Consider the following 26,372-nt stretch of genomic DNA (forward strand, 5'->3'; position numbering starts at 1 on the left):
GCATCCAACCCGGAAGCCAGCCGCACCAATGCGCCGGAGGAAACACCGTGCACCTGGCCACCTTGGTTAGCGCACACTGCGCCCAGCCCGCCACGGGAGTCGCTGGTGCGCGATGAGACAAGGACACCCTTACCGACCAAGCCCTCCCTAACCCGGGCGACGCTAGGCCAATTGTGCGTCGCCCCACGGACCTCCCGGTCGCGGCCGGTTACGACAGAGCCTGGGCGCGAACCCAGGGACTCTGATGGCACAGCTGGCGCTGCAGTACAGCGCCCTTAACCACTGCGCCACCCGGGAGGCCCTTGGAGTTGGTATGTTACAATGATTTCATCTTTCTCTCGCTTTTTCCACCCCATGAAAAGATGGTCTGTGAACCCAGTCAAAGATAACAGGCCAGACATTCAATCTGGCAAGAGTGGTTCCTCAACAAAAAACGATCACCTTTACACTCTGCTATTTTCCCCTCTGGGATGTTTGACCAGATGCCGTTAAAGAGGATGTGTCAGTGTGTGCGCGCACGCAGCTGCAAACAAGCCTAAATGCTACCGTGCAGAATTGACTTGACTTTGACATCCACATTTAGACCCCCTCCAGCCAAGACTAATTTCACACCATTGTTTTGTGGCTAATTCGCCTCTCCTTTCCACGGCTACACCCTAAACATGCACACAAATCCCTCTTGACAACAAAGGGATTTGGTCAGGGTCATTTGGAGGGTTGAAGGGATACACATTGAGCGTTATGCAGGTACTGTAGGTGGAGTTTTAAAAAGTGCTTTGAAAACCTCTCAGCAGTTCTGCATGGTCACTGGACCACAGAGAGAAGGGAGTTGTCGGAAGCATCCTTGGACATTCAGCAGACTAAAGGGGAAAACTCAAAAAAGATGACATGTCTGATGGTTTCTCTTACCCCAAAACTGCATGGCACAGAATTCCAGGGAGTTTAAGTAATTATTAACCATGGCGACAGGGGTTTTCGGGTGTAGTATTCCATTACAGATAAGCGGGAAGCTGGTGTGCTACCCCCTCACATGACCCCCTCCTGAGACCAGCGGTTAATCCATTTTCAACGATCAGTCAATCCATTTTTATCGCAGCCCAGCGGAATTATGTTTGCTAATTATTCCACGCATACAAATGAGTCACTTAACAGGCGCGAGGCGAGATGAAGACTTAACCAGCCTTCTTACACATGCCCAATTAAAGAGAGACATCAAAATGTGGCCCTCGAGGATGACATGTAGCTGGGTTGGTTGTATTCCAACATGTAGACTCTGCACTATAGGGTCATTGAGCTCCTGTGTGCTAGGAGTCTCCTCTAGGGCCCATTGGAGGGAGGGACATGGAGTTTCCTCTAGGGCCCATTTGAGGGAGGGACATGAAGGAGTCTCCTCTAGGGCCCATTGGAGGGAGGGACATGAAGGAGTCTCCTCTAGGGCCCATTGGAGGGAGGGACATGAAGGGACAAAATGAAGTGGTGCAGAAGGAAGCGGTGCTCTTTGATACGACCATCTCTAGAGAAGTACAGGGAATTTACAGAGAGATGGAATTTGTGAGGAGAAACAATTGTAACATTGATGACGGCCAAGTGGTGAAGAGGAGTCATGAGTAACACCGGATACGCCCCGTGTCCAACCCAAGGCAGAGGTGTGGTTAATACAGCACACAGCCCTGGGGTTCACCCCTGGAGCAGATAGGAGGGGCAAAGCACCAGAGTACCAAAAGAGGACACAAAGCAGAAGGGGGGGACATGTACCACCCACCATGCTCAGGGGGCAAGGGCCACCCCTATCGCGCAACAGATATACAATGAGAGCTAATGAAGTTGGACCACAGTATTCCCTCTACAATAATCTCGTCCCCTCTCTACATTTCCATTTTCTTACCCTTTCTCCCTTTACTTTACCTACCCCCTTTCCCCTCCTTGTCCCTTCATCCCTTTCTCCAGTTTACCCTTCGCTCACTCCACCTCCCCCCACCCATACCCTTCTTTGTCCCTTCCTGTGCCGCTCATGCTCTTGGCATCTGTCACAGTGAGCTTGGAGGAGAGGCGGAGAGTGAGAGCACTCCCTGAACTCTGAAATCCCTCTGACTCACTCCTAAGCAAAGAGAGAGACAGACAGAGGAGGAGAGAGTCTGCTGGCCTCACCATCGCCTCATTTTGACACCTCTCGGGAGGGGGAGAAAAGCATAGAAAACGCCAGGAGCAAAGACATCACTCTGTAGCAACCGTATCAGATGGAGGCTTCGGAAAACAGATCCTAAATGGAACACACAAAAAAGCAACCTAAAAAGCATAAAAACCTGCAATGAAATGAAGCAATAGTAACAGTGATATACTGTTAAGAGCTGTCATAATCCGGTTAAATAATAAAAAGGCATCTTTAAAAAGATTTTAACATTGGTCAAGTTTAATAACATTTATTTGGAATAGGCCTCTCCCCTGTAGAGAGAGAGGCCGATTCCAAAAGTACTGAAAAACTATACTCGGGGAAAAAAGGCCCTTTGGCTGGGGCCCAGACAACCAGACTTTAAGAAGGGAAAAAAAGGAATCTAACACGGGCAAGAAGGCAGACTAAAAACAGTTTATAATAAAGTGGTAGAACTAGCAGACCCCAGACACACACCATCTTTCCAGTCGGTGGAGCAGTGAAAACGGGGACAGAAGTTCGGCCCACTGTCGTCAATCACCGGGCCTCCCAGCGCACCCTTGAGAACAAAACTACCTCCTCTGTCGACCTTCACATGACCTCTCCATCCCATCCTATCCCTCGCCTGCCACTTGGGTGGTACATCTTTTTTACTGATCATGTTAGTGGCTGGTTTAAGTGTCTGGTTTAATAAATGGAAAACATTGGCTAACCCTTCTCCTTGACTAAGCTTAAATATATTCCACTATAGCAATGGGCCATAAGAGGATGACGGGGTTGCTTTTGCATCACAGTTGAAGGATTGTGTTCGACAGCCATCCTTATTTCAGCCCGACATCTTGATTGCTATTGGCGACGTAGATAATAGTTATGTCCATCATTTGATCCTTGTAGTGTCAATAAGGTTAACTGTATTCCACACAAAATGGCCTCCTAGCCCTTGACATCTAGTCTCACAATGGAACCGTTTTGATATTGACCATTGAGACTGTTGGTGACCTTTATTGACCATTGGGGTTATATTCACTGAGCTGGCCGGAGTGTGATGTGTTTACATGGTGATGTCGTGTTCGTTCCTTGATGAATGACAAAGCACTTTTTAGAACCAGATACTTCAGCTAGAATTACAACGGTGTGTAGCCATCCAAGCCATACTATCAAAACCAACTGGGTGGGTGGCGCATTGCATTATGGGTAGTATATGAACCCGGGTCTCCCACAGGAGCAACCAATGTCTTAGATTGTGAAACCAAGAGGAAATTCCCTTTTGGGCCGAGGTCAGACACTGGTTTTGAAGTTCGCAGGCGGGGCTATCATCACGTGACCATGCGCAACCATGCTGACTCATGCCCGTTACAGTGGCATAGTGTGTTATAATAAGACTAATTGACCCCTTGACTGCAATATTCAAAAACATACTATACTCTAGACCAGGGCTGGCAAACTAATTCTGCCCTGAGCACCGCACTCTGTTTTCAACGAGGTCCGGAGGGCCGCACTGAAAATGTATTTCCGTGCTGTAAAAATATTTTTTTATATTTTTTTTTACTCAAAACACCATTCAGCCTGGATGCTTGACAGCCCTGCTCTAAATTGACTAGAAGAGTCATGCCCATAGACACAAATCATAGTTATGATTTTTAAGATGATTTCATGTTGCTTATTTCTTGAGTACTACTAGTCTAACACTGTAGATCGCTTAGGCGACTGACTTAACTAGTTCATATTGTTTCGTCTTACCAGACTCCCAGGATAACGGCCTGCTCCTCACCGCTGAGGTCCGGCATCGGGTACTGTCCAGGCTCAGCAAGGTTGATCTGGTTCAACACAGTATCATCACTGAGGTCATGGTCCTGTTGGGCAAAACACATAACAGACAGCTCAGCAAGGGGTTACTAGCACATCCTTCAAATAATAACATATTACGACAATAGAAAAGTAAGGCAGTCCTTTTAAGTGGTTCTCCACCATCAGTGACTAAAACTGATGGATTCATGGAGTTCGGAGTGAAAGTTGAGGCAGGGCTTATTTTTGAGAGATTACTTTTCCAGGGGAGTGATGGATACTTCCTCCGGTCAAAAAGCCCTTCTCTCACACTTTCCCCCCCTCGGACTCCCCTTCATCATCCTCAACTCTGCATCTCCAGGTTACTTTTCTCTTTTTTTGTCTTAAGTAATTGGAATGTGGCTGGCCCATTTAGATTTGGATCCGGGAGAAAAATCGAAACGTCTTGCTTCAAAAAAAAGAACTAAAAAAGTCTGCTGCCATGCACAGCTTGTGAACACATGGATGCACTCACCCAACCCCTCAAACATACCCCTATCATTTTTTTTCAGAGCTCATGATTACTGTGTACTGAAATCACAGTAAACAAAAGGGGATGTGTGTTTTGGCCAATTTCTTGACTTGTAAACCAGTCTAAGGCACACACATAAGCAAAAAACACTGAAGATGTCCAACAGCTCACCACCCAAATTCTTTGGCCAGCATTAACAGTGTGTAGGGTTTAACTGTCAGGAACACCCAGGAAAATGGCACCATCTTGAAGAGTTTGGAAGTCCAGAGATCCTGGTTCCCTGTGGCCCTTTAAAAAGAGGAAGCTAACGATGCCCTGCGTCACGGGCTGCACCTGTCCGCCAGGTGTCTGGGTCAGAATACACACCCATGGTTACACACACAGACCCACACTTAGGAAAACAAAGGTCAGCCCACCAAAGTAAGCCTTCTACAGGACAGCTGCCTGACTCAGTGGAGGTTTTATCATGCATTCACCTGCATCCACTCCAGATATCACAGACAGTTAAAATGTTCAAAACCAAAATAGTTGTTCCATTTGCTTTCCCTATTGTAATTCCCCCCTTCCCTGTGATGTTCTCCTAATCGTTTTACCTCAGTCTGCTTTCCCTCACCAGCTGATAAAAGAACCAGCCATCTGTGGCAAATCTGGAGCTTAATCCCAGATTGTCTTTTTGCATTAAGTGCCTCTACTTTATCTGAATTTCTCTGACTGAAACCCTCAATGGTGCATGACACGCAATGTTCCATAGGACAGAACAAACATGTCACAATTCAGGAACCTGCTTTTGTTGAAGAATGAATCCTAATTCCTTTTTTGACTGACATAGTGCTTTGTCTGCATATTACAACGTAGACTTGGCAATTGTTCAAAGTACACAGAAAGGGTGTGGCTACGCTTAGCGCACGCTATTACAGTAATACTGGGTGGGTACACTTGGTATTTCTTAAATACAGTATCCAGAGTATTTGTACCATGCACATACCTCTCACGCAGTCATTGGTTCTTACATTTCACATACAGGGTTGGCATTCCTCAGCTCAAATTGGAAGTAAGTATTTCACGGTATAAGAGTTTGTTCATGCCATTGACAAGGTCTTATCTCAGAGGAAGACTGGGTCAATTGCCACTGGGGTCTCACGTTGTTGCCTATGTTGTGTGGTGCTATTTCTCTGTCTCTCCGTTCCAGCCAGCCAGTGAGCTCTGGCTAATGATGGGCTTGATTGAGCCGCCCCCCCCCCCCACCGCCAGCCTGTAATGAGAGCATTAGTGGTCTGAGAAGCAGAGCCCGGGAGCAAGCAGGATCCACCCCACAGAAAGGAGGACGAAGGATCAGTCATTGTATGGAATGTCCAGTAGTGTTCATTTCTAAAATAGTGACAGAAATGAGTCAAACACCTCTTCTTTCAGTGGCAATTGAAGAGACGATAACTGAATAAATAAACCCCGCCTCCCAAAAAAACAAAAATACAAATATTTTTCATTTGGGTTGAGGAAAATGAGACTAAATGACTCAAATCTGACGAGTAAGTCGACTATAAGAGTTGAATGATTGAGATCCTTTCAGTGTTATTTGCAATTTGGCGGCAACAAATCATTGATGCAAATAAGGCACATGAAGTGGGTACTCTCCCAGTGGGAAAAGCTCCCGGTTGAAAAGAGGGCCATGTTTGGGGCCACTTTACTTACTGTAGACCAAATGCAACATTTCTATGGGAAATGACCTCAAGAGACATCAAAGCGCATCATCCCAATATATAGGTAGGCTAATAACAGATTGATAATGCTAGCAAGTAGTTTGCTACAACCTATCAGACCACTCCTTACAACACTTTAAATTATAACTTTGAGTACAATATACAGTGCATGACCAAAAGAATGTGGACAACTACTCGTCAAAAAACTTGTTCTAAAATCATGGGTATTAATATGGTGTTGGCCACCCCTTGGCTGCTATAACAACCTCCACTCTTCTGGGAAGGCTTTCCACTAGATGGTGGAACATTGCTGCTGCAGGAAATTGCTTCATTCAGCCACAGGGACATTAGTGAGGTCGGGCATCGATGTTGTGCGATCACACACTGATCTCGACAAACCATTTCAAAATGGACAGTATCGTCTAGAATGTCATTGTATATTGTAGCAGTAAGATTTTCCTTTACGGTTCAATCCCAGGCTGTTTCGAAGCCGGCCGTGACCTGGAGACCCATGAGGCGACACACAATTGGCCCAGCATCATCCGGGTTAGGGGAGGGTTTGGCCGGCTGGGATGTACTTGTCTCACTGCGCTCCACCGACTCCTCTAGCGACTCCTGTGGCGAGCCGGGTTTAATTTTATTTATCTATTATTGAGCTCAAAAGCAACTATTTTACAACAAAATATATTTGATACGACTTTATGATACAAAGCGTGCAAAATTAACAATTGCGCATCGGCCATTGCGAGTGCATAGGATAGTAGGCTAGAACTGCAATGTTTTTTAGGACAACATTTACTGTCAGATTAATACATGACTACTAGTGGTGGGTATTATATTTACTGTTAGATTAATACATGACTACTAGTGGTGGGTGGTATTATATTTACTGTCAGATTAATACATGACTACTAGTGGTGGGTGGTATTATATTTACTGTTAGATTAATACATGACTACTAGTGGTGGTATTATATTTACTGTTAGATTAATACATGACTACTAGTGGTGGTATTATATTTACTGTTAGATTAATACATGACTACTAGCGGTGGGTGGTATTATATTTACTGTCAGATTAATACATGACTACTAGCGGTGGGTGGTATTATATTTACTGTTAGATTAATACATGACTACTAGCGGTGGGTGGTATTATATTTACTGTTAGATTAATACATGACTACTAGCGGTGGGTGGTATTATATTTACTGTTAGATTAATACATGACTACTAGTATTATATTTACGATTAATACATGACTACTAGGGTGGTATTATATTTACTGTTAGATTAATACATGACTACTAGTGGTGGTATTATATTTACTGTTAGATTAATACATGACTACTAGTGGTGGGTGGTAATATATTTACTGTTAGATTAATACATGACTACTAGTGGTGGGTGGTAATATATTTACTGTTAGATTAATACATGACTACTAGTGGTGGGTGGTAATATATTTACTGTTAGATTAATACATGACTACTAGTGATGGGTGGTATTATATTTACTGTTAGATTAATACATGACTACTAGTGATGGGTGGTAATATATTTACTGTTAGATTAATACATGACTACTAGTGGTGGTATTATATTTACTGTTAGATTAATACATGACTACTAGTGGTGGGTATTATATTTACTGTTAGATTAATACATGACTACTAGTGGTGGGTGGTATTATATTTACTGTTAGATTAATACATGACTACTAGTGGTGGTATTATATTTACTGTTAGATTAATACATGACTACTAGTGGTGGTATTATATTTACTGTTAGATTAATACATGACTACTAGTGGTGGGTGGTAATATATTTACTGTTAGATTAATACATGACTACTAGTGGTGGGTGGTAATATATTTACTGTTAGATTAATACATGACTACTAGTGGTGGGTGGTAATATATTTACTGTTAGATTAATACATGACTACTAGTGGTGGTATTATATTTACTGTTAGATTAATACATGACTACTAGCAGTGGGTGGTATTATATTTACTGTTAGATTAATACATGACTACTAGCAGTGGGTGGTATTATATTTACTGTTAGATTAATACATGACTACTAGCAGTGGGTGGTATTATATTTACTGTTAGATTAATACATGACTACTAGCAGTGGGTGGTATTATATTTACTGTTAGATTAATACATGACTACTAGTGGTGGTATTATATTTACTGTTAGATTAATACATGACTACTAGTGGTGGTATTATATTTACTGTTAGATTAATACATGACTACTAGTGGTGGGTGGTATTATATTTACTGTTAGATTAATACATGACTACTAGTGGTGGGTGGTAATATATTTACTGTTAGATTAATACATGACTACTGGTGGTGGTATTATATTTACTGTTAGATTAATACATGACTACTAGTGGTGGTATTATATTTACTGTTAGATTAATACATGACTACTAGTGGTGGGTGGTATTATATTTACTGTTAGATTAATACATGACTACTAGTGGTGGGTGGTATTATATTTACTGTTAGATTAATACATGACTACTAGTGGTGGGTGGTAATATATTTACTGTTAGATTAATACATGACTACTAGTGGTGGGTGGTAATATATTTACTGTTAGATTAATACATGACTACTAGTGGTGGGTGGTAATATATTTACTGTTAGATTAATACATGACTACTAGTGGTGGTATTATATTTACTGTTAGATTAATACATGACTACTAGTGGTGGTATTATATTTACTGTTAGATTAATACATGACTACTAGTGGTGGGTATTATATTTACTGTTAGATTAATACATGACTACTAGTGGTGGGTGGTAATATATTTACTGTTAGATTAATACATGACTACTAGTGGTGGTATTATATTTACTGTTAGATTAATACATGACTACTAGTGGTGGGTATTATATTTACTGTTAGATTAATACATGACTACTAGTGGTGTATTATATTTACTGGTATTATATTTACTGTTAGATTAATACATGACTACTAGTGGTGGGTATTATATTTACTGTTAGATTAATACATGACTACTAGTGGTGGGTATTATATTTACTGTTAGATTAATACATGACTACTAGTGGTGGTATTATATTTACTGTTAGATTAATACATGACTACTGTTAGATTAATATGACTACTAGTGGTGGGTGGTATTATATTTACTGTTAGATTAATACATGACTACTAGTGGTGGTATTATATTTACTGTTAGATTAATACATGACTACTAGTGGTGGGTGGTAATATATTTACTGTTAGATTAATACATGACTACTAGTGGTGGGTGGTAATATATTTACTGTTAGATTAATACATGACTACTAGTGGTGGGTATTATATTTACTGTTAGATTAATACATGACTACTAGTGGTGGGTATTATATTTACTGTTAGATTAATACATGACTACTAGTGGTGGTATTATATTTACTGTTAGATTAATACATGACTACTAGCGGTGGTGGGTATTATATTTACTGTTAGATTAATACATGACTACTAGCGGTGGGTGGTATTATATTTACTGTTAGATTAATACATGACTACTAGTGGTGGTATTATATTTACTGTTAGATTAATACATGACTACTAGTGATTAATACATGTGTGGTATTATATTTACTGTTAGATTAATACATGACTACTAGTGGTGGTATTATATTTACTGTTAGATTAATACATGACTACTAGCGGTGGGTGGTATTATATTTACTGTTAGATTAATACATGACTACTAGTGGTGGTATTATATTTACTGTTAGATTAATACATGACTACTAGTGGTGGGTGGTAATATATTTACTGTTAGATTAATACATGACTACTAGTGGTGGGTGGTAATATATTTACTGTTAGATTAATACATGACTACTAGTGGTGGTATTATATTTACTGTTAGATTAATACATGACTACTAGTGGTGGGTATTATATTTACTGTTAGATTAATACATGACTACTAGTGGTGGGTATTATATTTACTGTTAGATTAATACATGACTACTAGTGGTGGGTATTATATTTACTGTTAGATTAATACATGACTACTAGTGGTGGGTAATATATTTACTGTTAGATTAATACATGACTACTAGTGGTGGTATTATATTTACTGTTAGATTAATACATGACTACTAGCGGTGGGTGGTATTATATTTACTGTTAGATTAATACATGACTACTAGTGGTGGTATTATATTTACTGTTAGATTAATACATGACTACTAGTGGTGGGTGGTAATATATTTACTGTTAGATTAATACATGACTACTAGTGGTGGGTGGTAATATATTTACTGTTAGATTAATACATGACTACTAGTGGTGGGTGGTAATATATTTACTGTTAGATTAATACATGACTACTAGTGGTGGGTATTATATTTACTGTTAGATTAATACATGACTACTAGTGGTGGGTATTATATTTACTGTTAGATTAATACATGACTACTAGTGGTGGTATTATATTTACTGTTAGATTAATACATGACTACTAGTGGTGGGTATTATATTTACTGTTAGATTAATACATGACTACTAGTGGTGGGTATTATATTTACTGTTAGATTAATACATGACTACTAGTGGTGGTATTATATTTACTGTTAGATTAATACATGACTACTAGTGGTGGGTATTATATTTACTGTTAGATTAATACATGACTACTAGTGGTGGGTATTATATTTACTGTTAGATTAATACATGACTACTAGTGGTGGTATTTTATTTACTATTAGATTAATACATGACTACTAGCGGTGGGTGGTATTATATTTACTGTTAGATTAATACATGACTACTAGTGGTGGGTGGTATTATATTTACTGTTAGATTAATACATGACTACTAGTGGTGGTATTATATTTACTGTTAGATTAATACATGACTACTAGTGGTGGGTATTATACTTAGTGTTAACAAGCTATCTAATGTGTTTTGTGTATTCACTTCTTCATGTGGTGAATAAGCCCCAAAATGCATTAGCCTATGATATTAGCGCACATAATAATGTAGGAAAATGCAGAAAATTCTGGAGCCCTATTTTAACAGTAAAACATAATACCTTATTGTCAACTCACAATTCAACTCACAATTCATGACAGTCTTTGGATTAGGTTGCTTTATGAATTCCTGCTTGGACACGTTAGATGAAACAACTTGTTTATTGAATAGCCTACCATATCATAGTCTATTACACAGTCTAAAGCACTGAATGACAAAAGATGAATGATCAATTATATTGTGTGACGCTGTGAAAAAAAAGAAAATGTGCGACCAAATCGTGGGCTGGTTACACCAACTCAAAAAGTTGGTGGCACTGGGGAAAATGTTAGCCTGGAGCCCTGTCAAAGGGTTTGATGTTTTTTTATCTGCTGCAGATTAATGTGTTCTGCCAATTTGGCTGTTGGGAAGAGAATCATGCGATAGGATGTTATGCAGCAAAATATGTTGGTCGGACAACGCTATGTACAGTTGAAGTCACAAGTTTACATACACAAGTGGCCCACCGTTTGTCCTTTTGACAGTAGATGTTCAAGAGGACAATGAGTGAAGCCTCCACACACACACACACACCACTGGCAACAGGACCAGAGGGGTCGGTGGAGTCTGGTTTAGTATAGGTACAAGCAGAACCCCAGCAGGATAGAAAAATGCAGATAGGATGAAATACGAGGGAAACCAAGACGAATCACAAGTTGAAGACAGACCGGTCAGAGGGGCTAAACAAATTAACAGCCCCCTCTGCTTTCTCTCCCCCTCATTCCATTTGGAAAGTCTGCATGTTTGTGAGTACGTCTGTGTGTGTGACATTCAGCAAACACCCTCCTTCCCCTTTGTCCCTTGACATTGTTGGGTAGGGTTCAGCCCAAACCAGGGTCTCAAACACCCACCTTGGGGCCCCTTGTGCTTGTAGAGGCCCTTTCCACTGGCCATACTTTTTAGTGTGTGTGAACCCACTACGCCATGGGCCTCTAATAGGCACTTCATCATGGGGGGAGTGACACGGTTTGGGCCCAGGGTGAGAGTTAAACAGCTGGGCGCTGTCTGCCTCACCTCTGCTCTCCACTGCTGTGTGGCTCTACTGACTGGATATTTGATTGTTCTAGCAGGGAGAGACGGGGCTGAGATGATGACAGAGTCAGATGGATTAGATAAACAGCAGAAGATAGCTTAGCCCCTGAAGTGTCAGCAGGTGACTAGCCCACATGCTTGGCTCGGAGAATGTCCCTGGACAGGAGTGTCAGATCATCGCGTGATGCTGCTGGATCATAAAATCACCATGTCCATGACAGAGCTGCCTGCTTTCTCTAATCTTCAAATCAATCTACTGGGCTCAGATGCTTCATTCTTCTGCACAGGTTAAAGGGTTCATGGTAAAAAAAATAGCTCAGGTCAGGGTAATGCAGGGCAATAGTTATTCAATGCGCATTACAGTCTAAGTAATACCCTCCATGCTGTACATCTCAGCAAAAATCAATTGAAAACAAAAATCAATAAAATATATATTCCACACTTCACGCACTGCAGTTCGGGGCCCATTCAAAATGAGTATGGATTCAAGGATGAAGCCTAGACTGTACAGCACACTCCACTGGCTTCCAGTCGAAGCTTGCATCATCTTCAAGACCCTGGTGCTTGCCTACAGAGCAGCAAGGGGTTACTGCCCCTCCTTGCCTTCAGGCTATTCTCAAACACTACATCCCAACCAGAGCACTCCGTTCCACCAACCTTGGCCTCTTTGCCCTCCCTCCCCTACAGGAGGGCAGCTCCGGCACAGCCCAGTCAAAGCTATTCTCTGTCCTGGAATCCCAACAGTGGAACAAGCTTCCTTCTAAAGTCAGGACAGGAGAGTCCCTGCCCATCTTACGAAAACATTGAAAGAGCATCTTAAATACCTCGCCGCCATTGGACTCGGGAGCAGTGGAAACGCTTCACCATCTCGACGGACGATTCTGGTTTTAGCAGATGCCAGGTGAACGCTACCTGTCAGTATGACAAATGCCCCCATGCACAAAGCAAGGTCCATACAGAAATGGTTTGTCGAAATCGGCGAGGAAGAACTTGACTGGCCTGCACAGAGCCCTGACCTCAACCCCATTGAACACTTTGGTGATTAATTGTTACGCCGACTGCAAGCCAGGCCTCACTAATGCTCGTGGCTGAATAGAATCCCCATAGCAATGTTCCAACATCCAGTGAAAAGCTTCCCAGAAGAGTGGAGGCTGATAGCAGCAAAGGGGGGACCATCTCCCTATTACTGCCCATGGTTTTGGAATGAGATGTTTGATGAGCAGATGTCCCCACACTTTTGGACATGTAGTGTATCTTAAGATGAACTCACTTATTGTAAACTGGTCTGGACAACGAGCGTCTGCTAAATTACTAAAATCTCAAATGTACAGTATAGCGATAGAATGCCTACCCAGATCACATATCTGTGTAACCATACTATGTAGCTTCACAATTCATCTCATTTAGAACAGAGAACTTGAGAGCAAATCTGTGGCGAGAGGAGTCTCCTCAGATCATGAAGCCTGGGGTTGAGGTGCATTGCAGTGGCGAGCAGAGTGGATATGGAGAATCAGGTAGGTGTGTGTGTGTGTGTGTGTGTGTGTGTGTGACCGAGAGAGTCAGTGGGTCTGGGGTCTGATTCATGCAGAGCTGACAGGCGTGCACAGTGCAGCTTGTTTCCACTCTCTCGGGGTCCTTTGGATACGTGGCTCTTTCCTGCACCGACAGGCGCTCCACGGGCGTGCTGGCCAATCACCTAGCATCCTGACGTCACTATAGCCCGACCGATAAATAGTTTGACTGATATCAGCCTTGCATAGAAATATTTGTTATTATATACAGTACATAGAACAAATATGTCTGCTCATTTGAGGTAATTTTTTTAATTGTTCAACAAGCTGCTCATTGAACATCATGCAGCTCGTAAGTCACGACGTGAGAGAGTGGGCATGGCGGTTCGACACTGAGTAGCTTTCCACAGCCAGCGACAGCGTATTTCAACCAGTAAATAATCAGAAGTACACTTCACCAAGCCAGCAGCCCTGTACTCATCACATGCTTACTTAACATTAGCTGGCTAGCCAGCAATGTAGTTAGGCTTTGTCTTGTCAGTAAGGTAGTTAGCCTAACTAGCAAGCAAACTCTTTATGTGCCAAAGTGAACTCATCCTTCATACAAAAATAACACAGTTACTATCTGGGCCTATTATGTTAGTGGGCTTATTTTTTTCCTAAATACACAATCTGCAAAAAGAAAGACAGTTAGAGTATATCTACGATTCAGACCATGTGTTTACATTCATGAGAAAACATTTTCGCAATGAACAGCTAGCATGTATTTGCCGGAACAATATTTCATTGTGGGGTTGCCATTATACTTTTCTTTACATGACATTAGATTGTTGTAAAGCACTGTCGGCAATCTACTCAATACAAAATGCTGATGCTGACATCTAGTGGTGACATTACGAACTGCATGTTACTGCATTTCACTGCATAGTTTCAACTTGTGAACAGCGCAGTTTCAGATATAATTTGACAGTTATTTTCATTCAGTCCTTGTTTATTAGTGTTCTTGTAGTGCTTCAGCACAAAACCTAATGCATTCTTCTAGAAAAAATATTGAAGTTGTACCTAACGTGGAAAACTGAACAAGTGTTTTGTATTTAGAGGATATGATTACTTTGTGGTCATCATATAACCAAAAGTTAAATGTAATTTGACATATTTAGTTAAGAAATCATAATTTAGTGCATATGTTAATCTTCGGAGAACAATGTGTAAAAATCAATAAATCATTCCACCTCTTTTTTTTTAACTGACCGTCATTAACCGGTCAACAAACGGTAAATAAAAAATACAAATTAAACAGTCAAATGACGTGACCAACTGAAAATACTATCAGAGGTCTGTATATAATGACGAGGCGCTTTTGTCTCCGCCCTAACAATGTGAGTCGTCCCAAGGCGAGAAGGCAGGCGACAAGCTTAGGCCCAGAATAAGCCCACAGAAAAGCATTGTACAGATTTTGGCGACTGAAACATCTCGCTTCTTCCTCTGATACCATGCATGCATACAAAGACCAGACATTTTTCATTAACAACTTGATGGAAACATGCAACAATAGCAAGCCTATCGTCTTACAGTCAAAAGACTATAGACTATTATTGAACATGTAACTCCAGTAATTTTCAAACATTTGCCAAAATGCAATTTGCGGAAAACACAGTCCTAAACAGCGCACCTCATGCAAGCAGTTCCATATGTGACAGAGATGAAAATCTCCATTAGAAACTTAGAAAGAGGGGGAATATAATAGCAACTACAATAATAGGTTGCTAATATGACTAAGATTGTCACTTTGGCCTATGGACAATGAAAGATAGTTGATATGAAAACCAATGGAACAATGGCATGAGGAAGTCTTTATAAAATAATTGCCTCCACGTTCCTACGGATGGATTTTCACATGGCTACTTTGAAGCCAGGTAAAACATGCCTCATTATTTGAAGTAAAATGTTCAGGTTTCAAACAATTATATCGCTTCAATTTAGCATTACAAAGTGGTGGGTGACGAGCTGTTAGTCAACCGTAGGCAGGCTATAACCTACGCATCCCAGTGGCGAATGGGAGGCGTGCTGTTAGTCAACCGTAGGCAGGCTATAACCTACGCATCCCAGTGGCGAATGGGAGGCGTGCTGTTAGTCAACCGTAGGCAGGCTATAGCCTACGCATCCCAGTGGCGAATGGGAGGCGTGCTGTTAGTCAACCGTAGGCAGGCTATAGCCTACGCATCCCAGTGGCGAATGGGAGGCGTGCTTTACGAGTTGAGATTGTGGAAAAAAGAGCTCCTTTTTAATCGTGGCAAACAACGTTTTTAACAAGATTGCATTTAGAATTTTCAGTTCTTGCTCAGTGACTGGGCTTACAAAAACAGGTTTCACTCCAGTAACCTACAGGCTTCATGAAGAGCCACGCTCGCACTGTCTGACAGGTGGTAGGCTATTCAGCTCCTCACACTAGGCTCTGTATGCTGTGCACATGTGATAAATCAAATGCATGATGAGTAACAAAAATACACAAGGGCCAATTCCACCAAATGATGCAAATTAACCTTTTGACCGATAAGCATGAACGGTCAAATGTATTTTCGGCAGCTAACCGATTAACATCCCTAATCGGCAGATATACCTGTAAATCGGTGACTTTTGCCTAACTAAAAATCGGTAACAGACCCAAAAATCCTATATCATCGGGCTCTAGTCGTCATCCTTGATTCAGTGACATCATAGCACTGCACCCATGTTCAGTGACCCACAAAACGGAGGGAATCGCAACATATCCCAGTTCTGTACTGCACACTCCACCCATAGGATATACATAAATCAGTAAAATGGTAGAATGGTAGTACTAATGGTAACTGGACCATTCTCAGTACTGTGAGTCTCAGAGGGTAAGGTCATTATCCAATGAAGGGAAAGTAATGCGGTTGCCGGTAACATGCCATAAAATAATATTATAAAGTTTCAAAACAAGTATCTAGGGATCTGACTTGAGGAACGGGTCTCCTGAAAATAGCCCACAAAAAACCTGTCCTCCCTCTCCGCCAAGCCAAAGGCAAGCTCGGCATGTACACTGGCTACGCCTGACCTGACAAATGAGGCCGAACAGCCGTTCTAGAAAGCAATAACCCTACCCCCCACCAACTTCTCACTGAGGAAAGACAGAGAATGGGAATTCTCCCTGCAGTCACTTTCGTCCTGATTTTCCAAGGCCTCCATCACTACAGAATATCACATCAGTTATTGAGGGGTGGAGATCCCCCTCTGCTGTTGACACGGAGTATCACACTGGATGTGCCGCCCAATGTGAGCGAGGGTGAAAGGTGTAGAGTGCTTACCTTGGGCAGGCTGGCCAGTGGGGTGGGGGAGAGGGTCAGCTCACTGTCTGGCTCAGGGGCTGGGATGTCGTCCTTACGCTTGACATCCAGGATCAGCTGGGCAAGGAAGTTCTGCTGGAAGCGAGTCCGTTTGCCCAGAGCACCTGCATGAAGCGAAGACCTCATCCAATTACCATGTTACACATACACTTCCCTGACCAAAAGTGTAGGCCTTCTAAACAGTCAAGCTGTTACTGTATGTTGAGACTGGTCCAAGCCTACTGTACCTACCTATCATGTTCATATCTAGGCCAGAGAGTTCCTTGGCCCGTTGAAAGTGCTCCTTGGCTGGGTTGTACTCATAGTAGGTCAGAGACGTGTAGCCACATTCCAGGTGGAACTGGATGGACAGATTCCGGAGGGTTCCCTCAGAGAACAGAGACTCATACTTCATTACTGCAGAGAAGATGGGGTAAAAGGATAATAAGACTACCTATTTCAGTTAAACATGGAATAATTTGCATAGATTTAATAAGCTATTATCAGTTGAATAAATGTATTTTAATTTGATTTTTTATTTTATTTTCAAGTTCTCAAAACCGACCACCCTACAACGTATTTTAGCACCAAAAGACGACACATCTCATCTACTCCTATAACTCCATTGAAGACCATCCAGAGGTCAATAAGAGCTCAGTGCACCTGCAGACCATTACCATGAGGTCATTGGTCGGCAACACAGAGCGAGAGAGACCTTGAGGAGACACATTAAAAGAGACAAATGGACAGCAGAGAAGAGAAAAGGTGTTTTGGCTTCGTCCTATCAGTTTAGTCTCGCTCAAGGCTGTGCGCGGTGTGGAAATGATCCCCGGCTCCTAATGTGTATAATTCATGACGCCACGTACCCTCGCGTTCCCCCATTCAACATTTATGAGGCAGCATGGGCCCATGCCAGAGAGATTTACTCTGCGCCTTGTGTGTCACCTTCACTGCAGCTATTTCACACCAGGAAATGAGCTTCCTGGGCTGTTGTGACATGTGCAATGGGAGGGGCACTTTTGTAAGGATAACAGAACACCACAACAGCCGTGTTGGGTTAGAGCTGCGACACCTTGACGGACGGTCGTTAAGATGATGACAAAGGAACAGAGGGGGATGAAAGTGAAGGTGAAGAAAAGAAAAGTCCTTGCCCAATTTCAAATTTGGATAGGAGAAAACAGAGTGAATAGGTGTCGTGACCAATCCCTTTGCATTGCTAGGTTGCCAGGGAGCATGGGACCTGCTCTGAAACAAACATCCTTGACAGGGCACAATATTCAGATCAGGTAATACTGTACCTCCCCACCCATTTCACTAAGCCTCAAAACGGTTTCTATTTCATACCTACTGATCACGACCCTTGCGGCATGACATCACAAGATTAGCACGGGCCAACAGGACAAATGAGCATATACCTTTACGGGTTTACTGCTAAGCCTTTTATTAGTTCTGATATTCGGGCCTTGTTAGAATGAACACTGACTGATTTATTCATTCTCAGGAAATGTTATTGTCGGGTGAAAGAGGCCAAAGAGAGACCACAATAACAGTCGGTGTTGAAATAGTGTACATTATTGTATCCGATCCTCAGTGTCAACTCAAAACCAACAGCAAAGCGTATGAGAGAAAGAGAAAATGGATTGTAAAAATCCCCTTTCCAATCTGCATGCCTTTCACACCTCACAAAGTAGTAAACAGGATTGTGTCTTTCACTGGCTGCATTTCTGGAATTTGGATTGGCTGTTTGTGTGTCGGGTGAGTATGAAGGGTGGCAAACACACACACACACACACAGAGACAGAAAAGTGAACTCTCGTTTAAAGCAGAGGTCAACTATAATTAAGCAGAACAATCTTAAACCGTGGTCTGCTACTACTGACCTAGTGGCACCTCTACACAATAGGATAAACCAATGGGCAAACAAGTTGACTTAATGAGCTCAAACCACCCTGAAACTAAGGGGAAGGTGAAACAGAAAATGGGGTTTCAAGGGGGATTCCCTTCAGTCTCATTCCCACTATTTCTTAAATTTGATATGCTGCCCTTCAGTCCCTTGACCTTTTGGCCCTGATGGAGACATGGATCATCCCAGAGAACACTGCTACTCAAGCAAAGAGCATCTGGCCAGGGCTACTTATTTCTCCTAACTGGAGATTCTCTCCTGTCCATCTGCTCATTGAATTCCATGCCGTCAATGTCACTTGTCGACTCCAGCTTAATATTGTTGTCATCCATTGCCCACCAGGTGCCCTTGGAGAGTTACTCAATGAGCTTGACTCCTTGATACACTCGACTCATATCTCCGCTTGGATGTTGGTCCACCACCTCATGCTCATCCTCGACAACACAAAGCTGCTCTTCCTCTCATGGAAGGTCTACCCTCTAAAAAACCTCTCCCTCACGGTTGACAACTCCAACGAAGTGTGCAAAGAACCTTGGCGTGACCCTGGACAACACCCTGTTGTTCTCTGCAAATATCAAAGCAGTGACTCGATCCTGCAGGTTCATGCTCCACAACATCCGTAGAGCACGACCCTACCTCAACCTTCCCATGTTCTCCCATGTCACTCCGTTCCTCCGCACACTCCTCTGACTTCTTCGAAGCACGCATCCACTACAAGATCATGATGCTTACCTACAGAGCAGCAATGTGAACCGCCCTTCCCTTCAGGCTCTGCTCAAACCCTACAACCCAACCCGAGGACTCAGTTCTGCCACCTCTGGTCTCTTGGCCCTCACACCCCTACGGGAGGGAAGCTCCCGCTCAGCCCAGGTCAAGCTCTTCTCAGTCCTGGCACCACAATGTTGGAACCAGCTTTCCTCTGAAGCTAGGACAGCAGTGTCCCTGCCCAAAAAGCCCTACCTCTTCAACGAGTATCTTAAATAACCCCCCTCACCTAGACCCCCGAGAGAAGAGAAAAAAATAAAAACCTCACTTACAATTTATCCCACCCACCCCACTTTCCTAGCTTTGACTTTGCTGATTACTACTTTGAGGAAAAGTGTACTTACTACGCCTGTGATATGTGGTTGTCTCACCTACACTACATGACCAAAAGTGTGTGGACACCTGCTCATTGAACATCTCATTCCAAAACCATGGGCATTAATATAGAGTTGGTCCCCCCTTTGCTGCTATCAGCCTCCACTCTTCTGGAAAGGCTTTCCACTAGATGGAACATTGGAGCGGGGACTTGCTTCCAAACAGCAACAAGAGCGTTAGTGAGGTCAGGCACTGATGTTGAGCGATTAGGTCAGGCTCAAGGTCGGCGTTCCAATTCATCCCAAAAGTGTTTGATTGTGTGGAAGAACCACAACCCTGAGTCATTCAAACCATTTCTGTATGGTGCACATGGCCATTGTGCACAGGGGCATTGCTGAAACAGGAAAGGTCCTTCCCCAAACTGTTGCCACAAAGTTGGAAGCACAGAATCATCTAGAATGTCATTGTATGCTGTAGCGTTAAGATTTCCCTTCACTGGAACTGAGGGGCCTAGCCCGAACCATGAAAAAACAGCCCCAGACCATTCCTCCTTCACCAAACTTCAAAGTTGGCACTGCATTCGGGCAGGTAGCGTACACCTGGCATCCGCCAAACCCAGAATCATCCGTCGTGCTGCCAGATGAAGGACTTGCGCATGCTCGGCCATGGAAATCCATTTCATGAACCTCCAGACAAACAGTTCTTGTGCTGATGTTGCTTCCAGAGGCAGTTTGAAACTTGGTAGGGAGTGTTGCAACCAAGGACAGATGATTTTTACACACTACGTGCTTCAGCACTCGGCGGTCCCGTTCTGTGTGTTTGTGTGGCCTACCACTTCGCGGCTGAGCCATTGTTGCTCCTAGACGTTTCCACTTCACAATAACAGCACTTTGTTGACCGGGACAGCTCTAGCTGGGCAGAAATTTGACGTACTGACTTGTTGGAAAGGTGGCATCCTATGACGGTGCCACATTGAAAGTCACTGAGCTCTTCAGTGAGGACATTCTACTGTCAATGTCTGTCTATGTAGATTAAATGTAAATGTAAATGTACATGGCTGGGTGCCCGATTTTATACAACTGTCTGCAACGGGTGTGGCTGAAATATTCATAACTCATTTGAAGAGGTGTCCACATAACTACACTATATATACACAAAGGTATCTTAAGATGAATGCACTAACTATGTCGCCCTGGATAAGAGCGTCTGCTAAATGACTGAAATGTCAGCTGTAGTAAGAGGGGAAAACTCTGTTGCGCACCCTGGCAAAACCAATTAATCAACGATACTCCTTTCTTTCTACATAAACAATAGATAATATGCCATGTGTTTCACCAGTGATTTGTTGCACTGCGGTGAAAGTGAGTGTGAAGGACAGAGCAGTCAATATACCCACCACAGAGGGCAAAAGGGAATAGCACAACAACCAAGCCAAGTCATTTCTTCACAGTTCACACAACATTGGGGGCTTTGGGCACTCAATCTGTCAACAGCGAGAGGTGCAAAGCGCAGGAGAACCAACACCTGTGTTTGAGTCACATGTTTCAGGTGTTTTAGTCATGCTCAATCAACCATCACTTGGGAGAATAGAGAGGACCTAGATTTTTATAAGATGCACTATGACCATTAGCAAACGTCTCAGTGAACAATTTTCTATTAAAATGTATGGTGAAAAGCCTAAATTCTTCCATGTTACTATAATTCACAATATGGCAGTACATAATTCCATTTGTGAGGGCAAATATTGGGATAGATTGCTTTCAGAATCTGACATCCCCTTATTTGAAAACATAAGCAGAGCTGCTCACAGGCAAACATAACATGTCCTTAACATTAAAGCAATGTGTTTGGCAGCAGGACTGGCATCAGCAACTCCCTCCTGGGTGCAGTGGCCCAGCAGCAGTGACAGGTTGGCTGCGGCGCCTGGCGACCTCTCAAACTGGAGCAGATTTCAACGCTAGCTGTGTTGATGCATAGATCTGGCTGGGCACTGGAGGTGTCAGTGCAGCAGCTGGGTTTTTTTCACACAAGCCACTGTGTTCATCTGCTGTTTTCTGTCCTTGATTGTGCCGGAACATTGGGTGCATATAGACAAGACGTTAGAACGATCTGTTGTGTCAGACACGGAAAACAGACTTCTATGACGGTCAAACTGACAGGATGTATCACACGGTCAGAGTATCCCAATACTCTGCTACTCACTACAAGAGGAAGTGCTATATTCAGTACCAGTGCCTCTTCTCATCCACCATTATCATAACTGCATGCGGGAGAGGTGGGGGGTTTTCTGCAGTGTGCCAAAATAAAAAGGCCAGTACCATTCTCCTCAATACCCCTGACCTAGGCTCTCTAGGGCTACCTCCCATTGTTGAGGAAATTAGGGCTTTCGCTGCACTGCTCACAATAGCCATTGAGGGGGCGGGCTGCCTGGCACCAGTACCAATGTTTAGATGCCCCACTCCCACCAGCATGCCCTGGTGCCTCAGCCCACACAGAGCCCTCGGTGCACGCTGAGGCAGGGCTGATCCATCTTGCTGCCGTCTCTCCTAGGTTCTGATGAGATCAGAGCCAGACTGGAGTTCCACAGGCAGGCTGACTGACTTCATCCTCCAGGTGGGGGAGAGAGACTTCAACGCAGCTGATGTTTCCCTCCTCCGCCTACCCAATTACCTCACTCCCTCCCTTCCATGTCCCTGCCAGTATGAGTCATACAGCGGCGGTCAGGCTCCTCAGTAGTCAAACAGGCGTTTTCATGCAAATGCAGGTCCTAATACAGAGGGAAACACAGGGGTCATAGATGTATACTGTAGATACAGGTATAATCCTCAACCCAAACCAGCTCTGCAGAATGGCCATGTAGAATGTGGCCACCGTCTGGCTTTGATTTACAGCGATGTAGCTACCAAGGTTGAATGGTAATAATGTAGCATGCTGATATAACCATGCAGTGCATATCTGCCTGTGATTCAGAGGCAAGATATCTCAGAGTTCCATCTGCAGCAGGGATTGAATTTGTTCCATTTGTTGCTCCATTCCCGTTTCTATGCATTCCTCAACTTGTTTGTCTACCCCCCCCCTCTTAATTTCTACTCCTCCAGCCATCTTTCCCTATCCCTCTCTCCGCCCAGTTAAAGTGTTGAGCGGGAGGACAGATGCCATGGCTCCTCTTCCAGGACTAAGGATGGGGCTTGTCGCCGCCTCTCCCAAGAGCAGACCAACTAGGTGAACCACTTTCCCAGACGCCCCCTTAAAGCTAGACGAATGTCTCTTTCTGTTGCCCCGGGTGGAAAACCCAGCGCCTCCAACTACACTTAACAAATCATACAGATTCCACTCAACAGAGGGCCTTGGTCCCTGCAGCTAGATAAAATAACCTTCCCAGTTTAAATAAATTGTCAGTCGAAGTCGTCAAAATAGGCTATAAGGAAATAACCCTATGCCCTCCAACATCACTCGTTATTTGGTTACATTTACGGAATACTATCGTTTCAAAGAGGTCAGGTAGGCCTATTACTTAATTGATGTGAATAGACCAATATCCGGATAAATTAAGAACAGGTGTGTTTTCTGCATTGAACAAATGATCAGTTCTTCAATTTAATAAACATCTGACATATGCATTTTGGAAATAGAGACCATTACTAAAGCCCCTAGGACTTAACATTTCTTCGGGATCGGTGTCCCATCCACGGGACCGTTGAGCTAACGTAGGCTAATGTGATAAGCTTGAGGTTGTTAGAAACAAGAAAACAGCACATAGAATTTAAGATTTCTGCCAATATCAGATATGTCTAACAGCACTGTCCAACTTAGTGGGTTTTACAGTGAAATAATACCATACTATTGTTTGAGGAGAGTGCAGTTTTGAACAAAGTAATGAATAAACAAATTAGGCACATTTGGGCAGTCTTGATACAACATTGTGAAAATAAAATGCAATGATTCATTGGCTCAGCCCAACATTTTGCACATGCACTGCTGCCATCTAGTGGCCAAAATATAAATTGCACATGGGCTGGAATAATACATTATGGCCCTTCTCGCATTTCAAAGACGGTACAAAAAAAATACAAAAGAACGGTTGCCTTTTTATTTGTGTTATCTTTTACCAGATCTAGTGTGTTAAATTCTCTTACATTCCTTTCACATTTCCAAAAAACATCAGTGTTACCTTTCAAATGGTACCAATAATATGCCTATCCTTGCTTCAGTCCTGAGCTACAGGCAGTTAGATTTATGCCATTTTAGGCGAAAATCGAAAAAAAAGGGGAAATCCTTAAGAGGTTTTAAAGGAAAGATTCACCCATTTTGAATAGGATGCTAAACTCATCATACCGGCTGTATATCAGCCTGCTTGATCATCGGCAATAGCTCAGATACAAATTACATTAGCCTGGGAATAGAACATCGCTCAGAGATGAACAAAAACTATACAACATTCAAAATAGGTCAATCTTTCCTTTAAGTGAACTCTTGAAAATAGATAAGTGGAGCACATTAACTTCACACTTTCCCCTCACTTTCATGTGTAATCATTACTCATTCTGTTTTGCAATGAAAAATTATGCGTTTATGGGACAGATTCAGGTAGGTCTCCCCCATTTGCTGAACCGGTCCAATAGAAACACCAGTTTGTGTTAGAAAACCGGACAGTTTTGCAACTTTTTGGAGAACTGATTACACCCATGGTATCAAGTCAAATGCTTTTGGTGCCCTTCGTGAGGTAACATCAATCAATAGATGACTAGTGCTCACAAAATACGGGGACAATTGATTGGTTAGCTAGTGCAGTGTTCTCTGAAGTCAAGACTCCAAAAGGTCTATTCGGTAGAGTATATTTTAATCCTTTCTCAAAGACCTCAATTCCTTCCCAAATCGATGGACTAATTCTGGGTTTAATAATTGTATGTTTGTATGGTTCCCCTGCCTCTTGAACGATTAATAGACTACCTGTTCCGACACTGCAATTCAATGTGCAATTACAAACCCAATGTGACAAGACACAGCAGAGAGGGAGCCGGGGATAATCTAGCGGCAATTTCCCCACCAACAGTCTCAAAACGCAGACACACTAAACAATCTTTGTTCAAGAGCCAATGAAGGCATCACATTGCAGAACTGTCTAAAAAGGAAAAACACCAGCAGCCTCCCGGTTACGGTCTTGGTTGGCAAATTTCCCAGTCAAACAGTTTCTTTCGGATTCCAAACTGAACAGGCTTCCAGTGGGGGAGAACAAAAAGGTTAGTGCTTTGTTGGCTGTCAGTTTGAGGAAGGGATGTCATCTTTAAGAGGAATAAAGCACAGAGGATGTGTCAATGCTGACATGAGCCCTGCTGCTTTGAAATGCTATTATATTTCTGTAGCCCAGCCAGCCACACTCCAAATCTCCATAAAGTGATTAAGAGCAGTGAGAGATGGAGAGAGAATTAATAAATTGCTCATATTAGGGGTCTGGATCAAAAATGGAGCTAACGTGCTCTTTTCTGTTGAAACAGTGCTTATTTCCCCCATGCTGATGAGGGAAAATAACAGAACGGCAGAGTCTGTAGAAAAGTCAAATGTCTCAACTCGGCATCAACGGTGGGTGCTCCCACAGTCTCAACCAATGAAAAACTCCAACATTATGGATCGAACTGACCGATCTCACTACCGACTGACTCCACCATGGACTTGCTGGCTGTTGAATGTCGACAAGGCCTTCTATAGCAGGCATGCTTCGCAAACCTGTCATGTTCTCTACGATGTCTCAAGGTAAAGTCAGCCATCAATATCATGCTAATGATGCAGGTATTCAGTCATATCATAACTACATAATCATTCCCCAAAAAATTGCTACTCAAGCAAAGAGTTACATGCATTGCATTATAACTAGGGCTGACCACATTTAGTCAAATGGTCGATTGTTTTGGTCGATAGGCTGTTGGTCGACCAAGAATTCTTTAGTAGAGAAGCCGCAAATATATATGCAGTACCAGTAAAACGTTTGGACACCTACTCATTCAAGGGTTTCTCTTTATTTGTAATATTTTCTACATTGTAAATACTGAAAACATCAAAACTATGAAATAACACATACGGAATTATGTAGTAACCAAAAATGGGTAAAACATAAAACCAATTAATATTTTAGATTCTGCAAAGTAGCCACCCTTTGCCTTGACAGCTTTGCACACTCTTGGCACTCTCTCAACCAGCCTCACCTGGAATGCTTTTCTAACAGTCTTGAAGGAGTTCCCACATACACTGAGCACTTGTTGGCTGCTTTTCCTTCACTCTGCTGTCCAACTCATCCCAAACCA

At 42.7% G+C, this 26,372-nt stretch overlaps 1 protein-coding gene across 2 annotated transcripts in view; it reads right to left on the reverse strand.

Annotated features, from left to right (window-relative positions):
• ttc27 (tetratricopeptide repeat domain 27) overlaps positions 1 to 26,372 on the reverse strand; it is a 129,366-nt gene that overhangs the window by 77,182 nt on the left and 25,812 nt on the right. For both annotated transcript variants that reach the window (XM_029669520.2, XM_029669521.2), the window contains exons 6-8: positions 17,343 to 17,507; positions 17,073 to 17,215; positions 3,890 to 4,002 (exon numbers count right to left, since the gene is read on the reverse strand). In XM_029669520.2, coding sequence (XP_029525380.1) covers positions 3,890 to 4,002; positions 17,073 to 17,215; positions 17,343 to 17,507 — 421 coding nt within the window. The remainder of the gene's footprint in view (positions 1 to 3,889; positions 4,003 to 17,072; positions 17,216 to 17,342; positions 17,508 to 26,372) is intronic.

The sequence above is a fragment of the Oncorhynchus nerka genome, linkage group LG10 (genome assembly GCF_034236695.1).
Source record: "Oncorhynchus nerka isolate Pitt River linkage group LG10, Oner_Uvic_2.0, whole genome shotgun sequence".
NCBI classification, from domain to species: Eukaryota; Metazoa; Chordata; class Actinopteri; order Salmoniformes; family Salmonidae; genus Oncorhynchus; species Oncorhynchus nerka.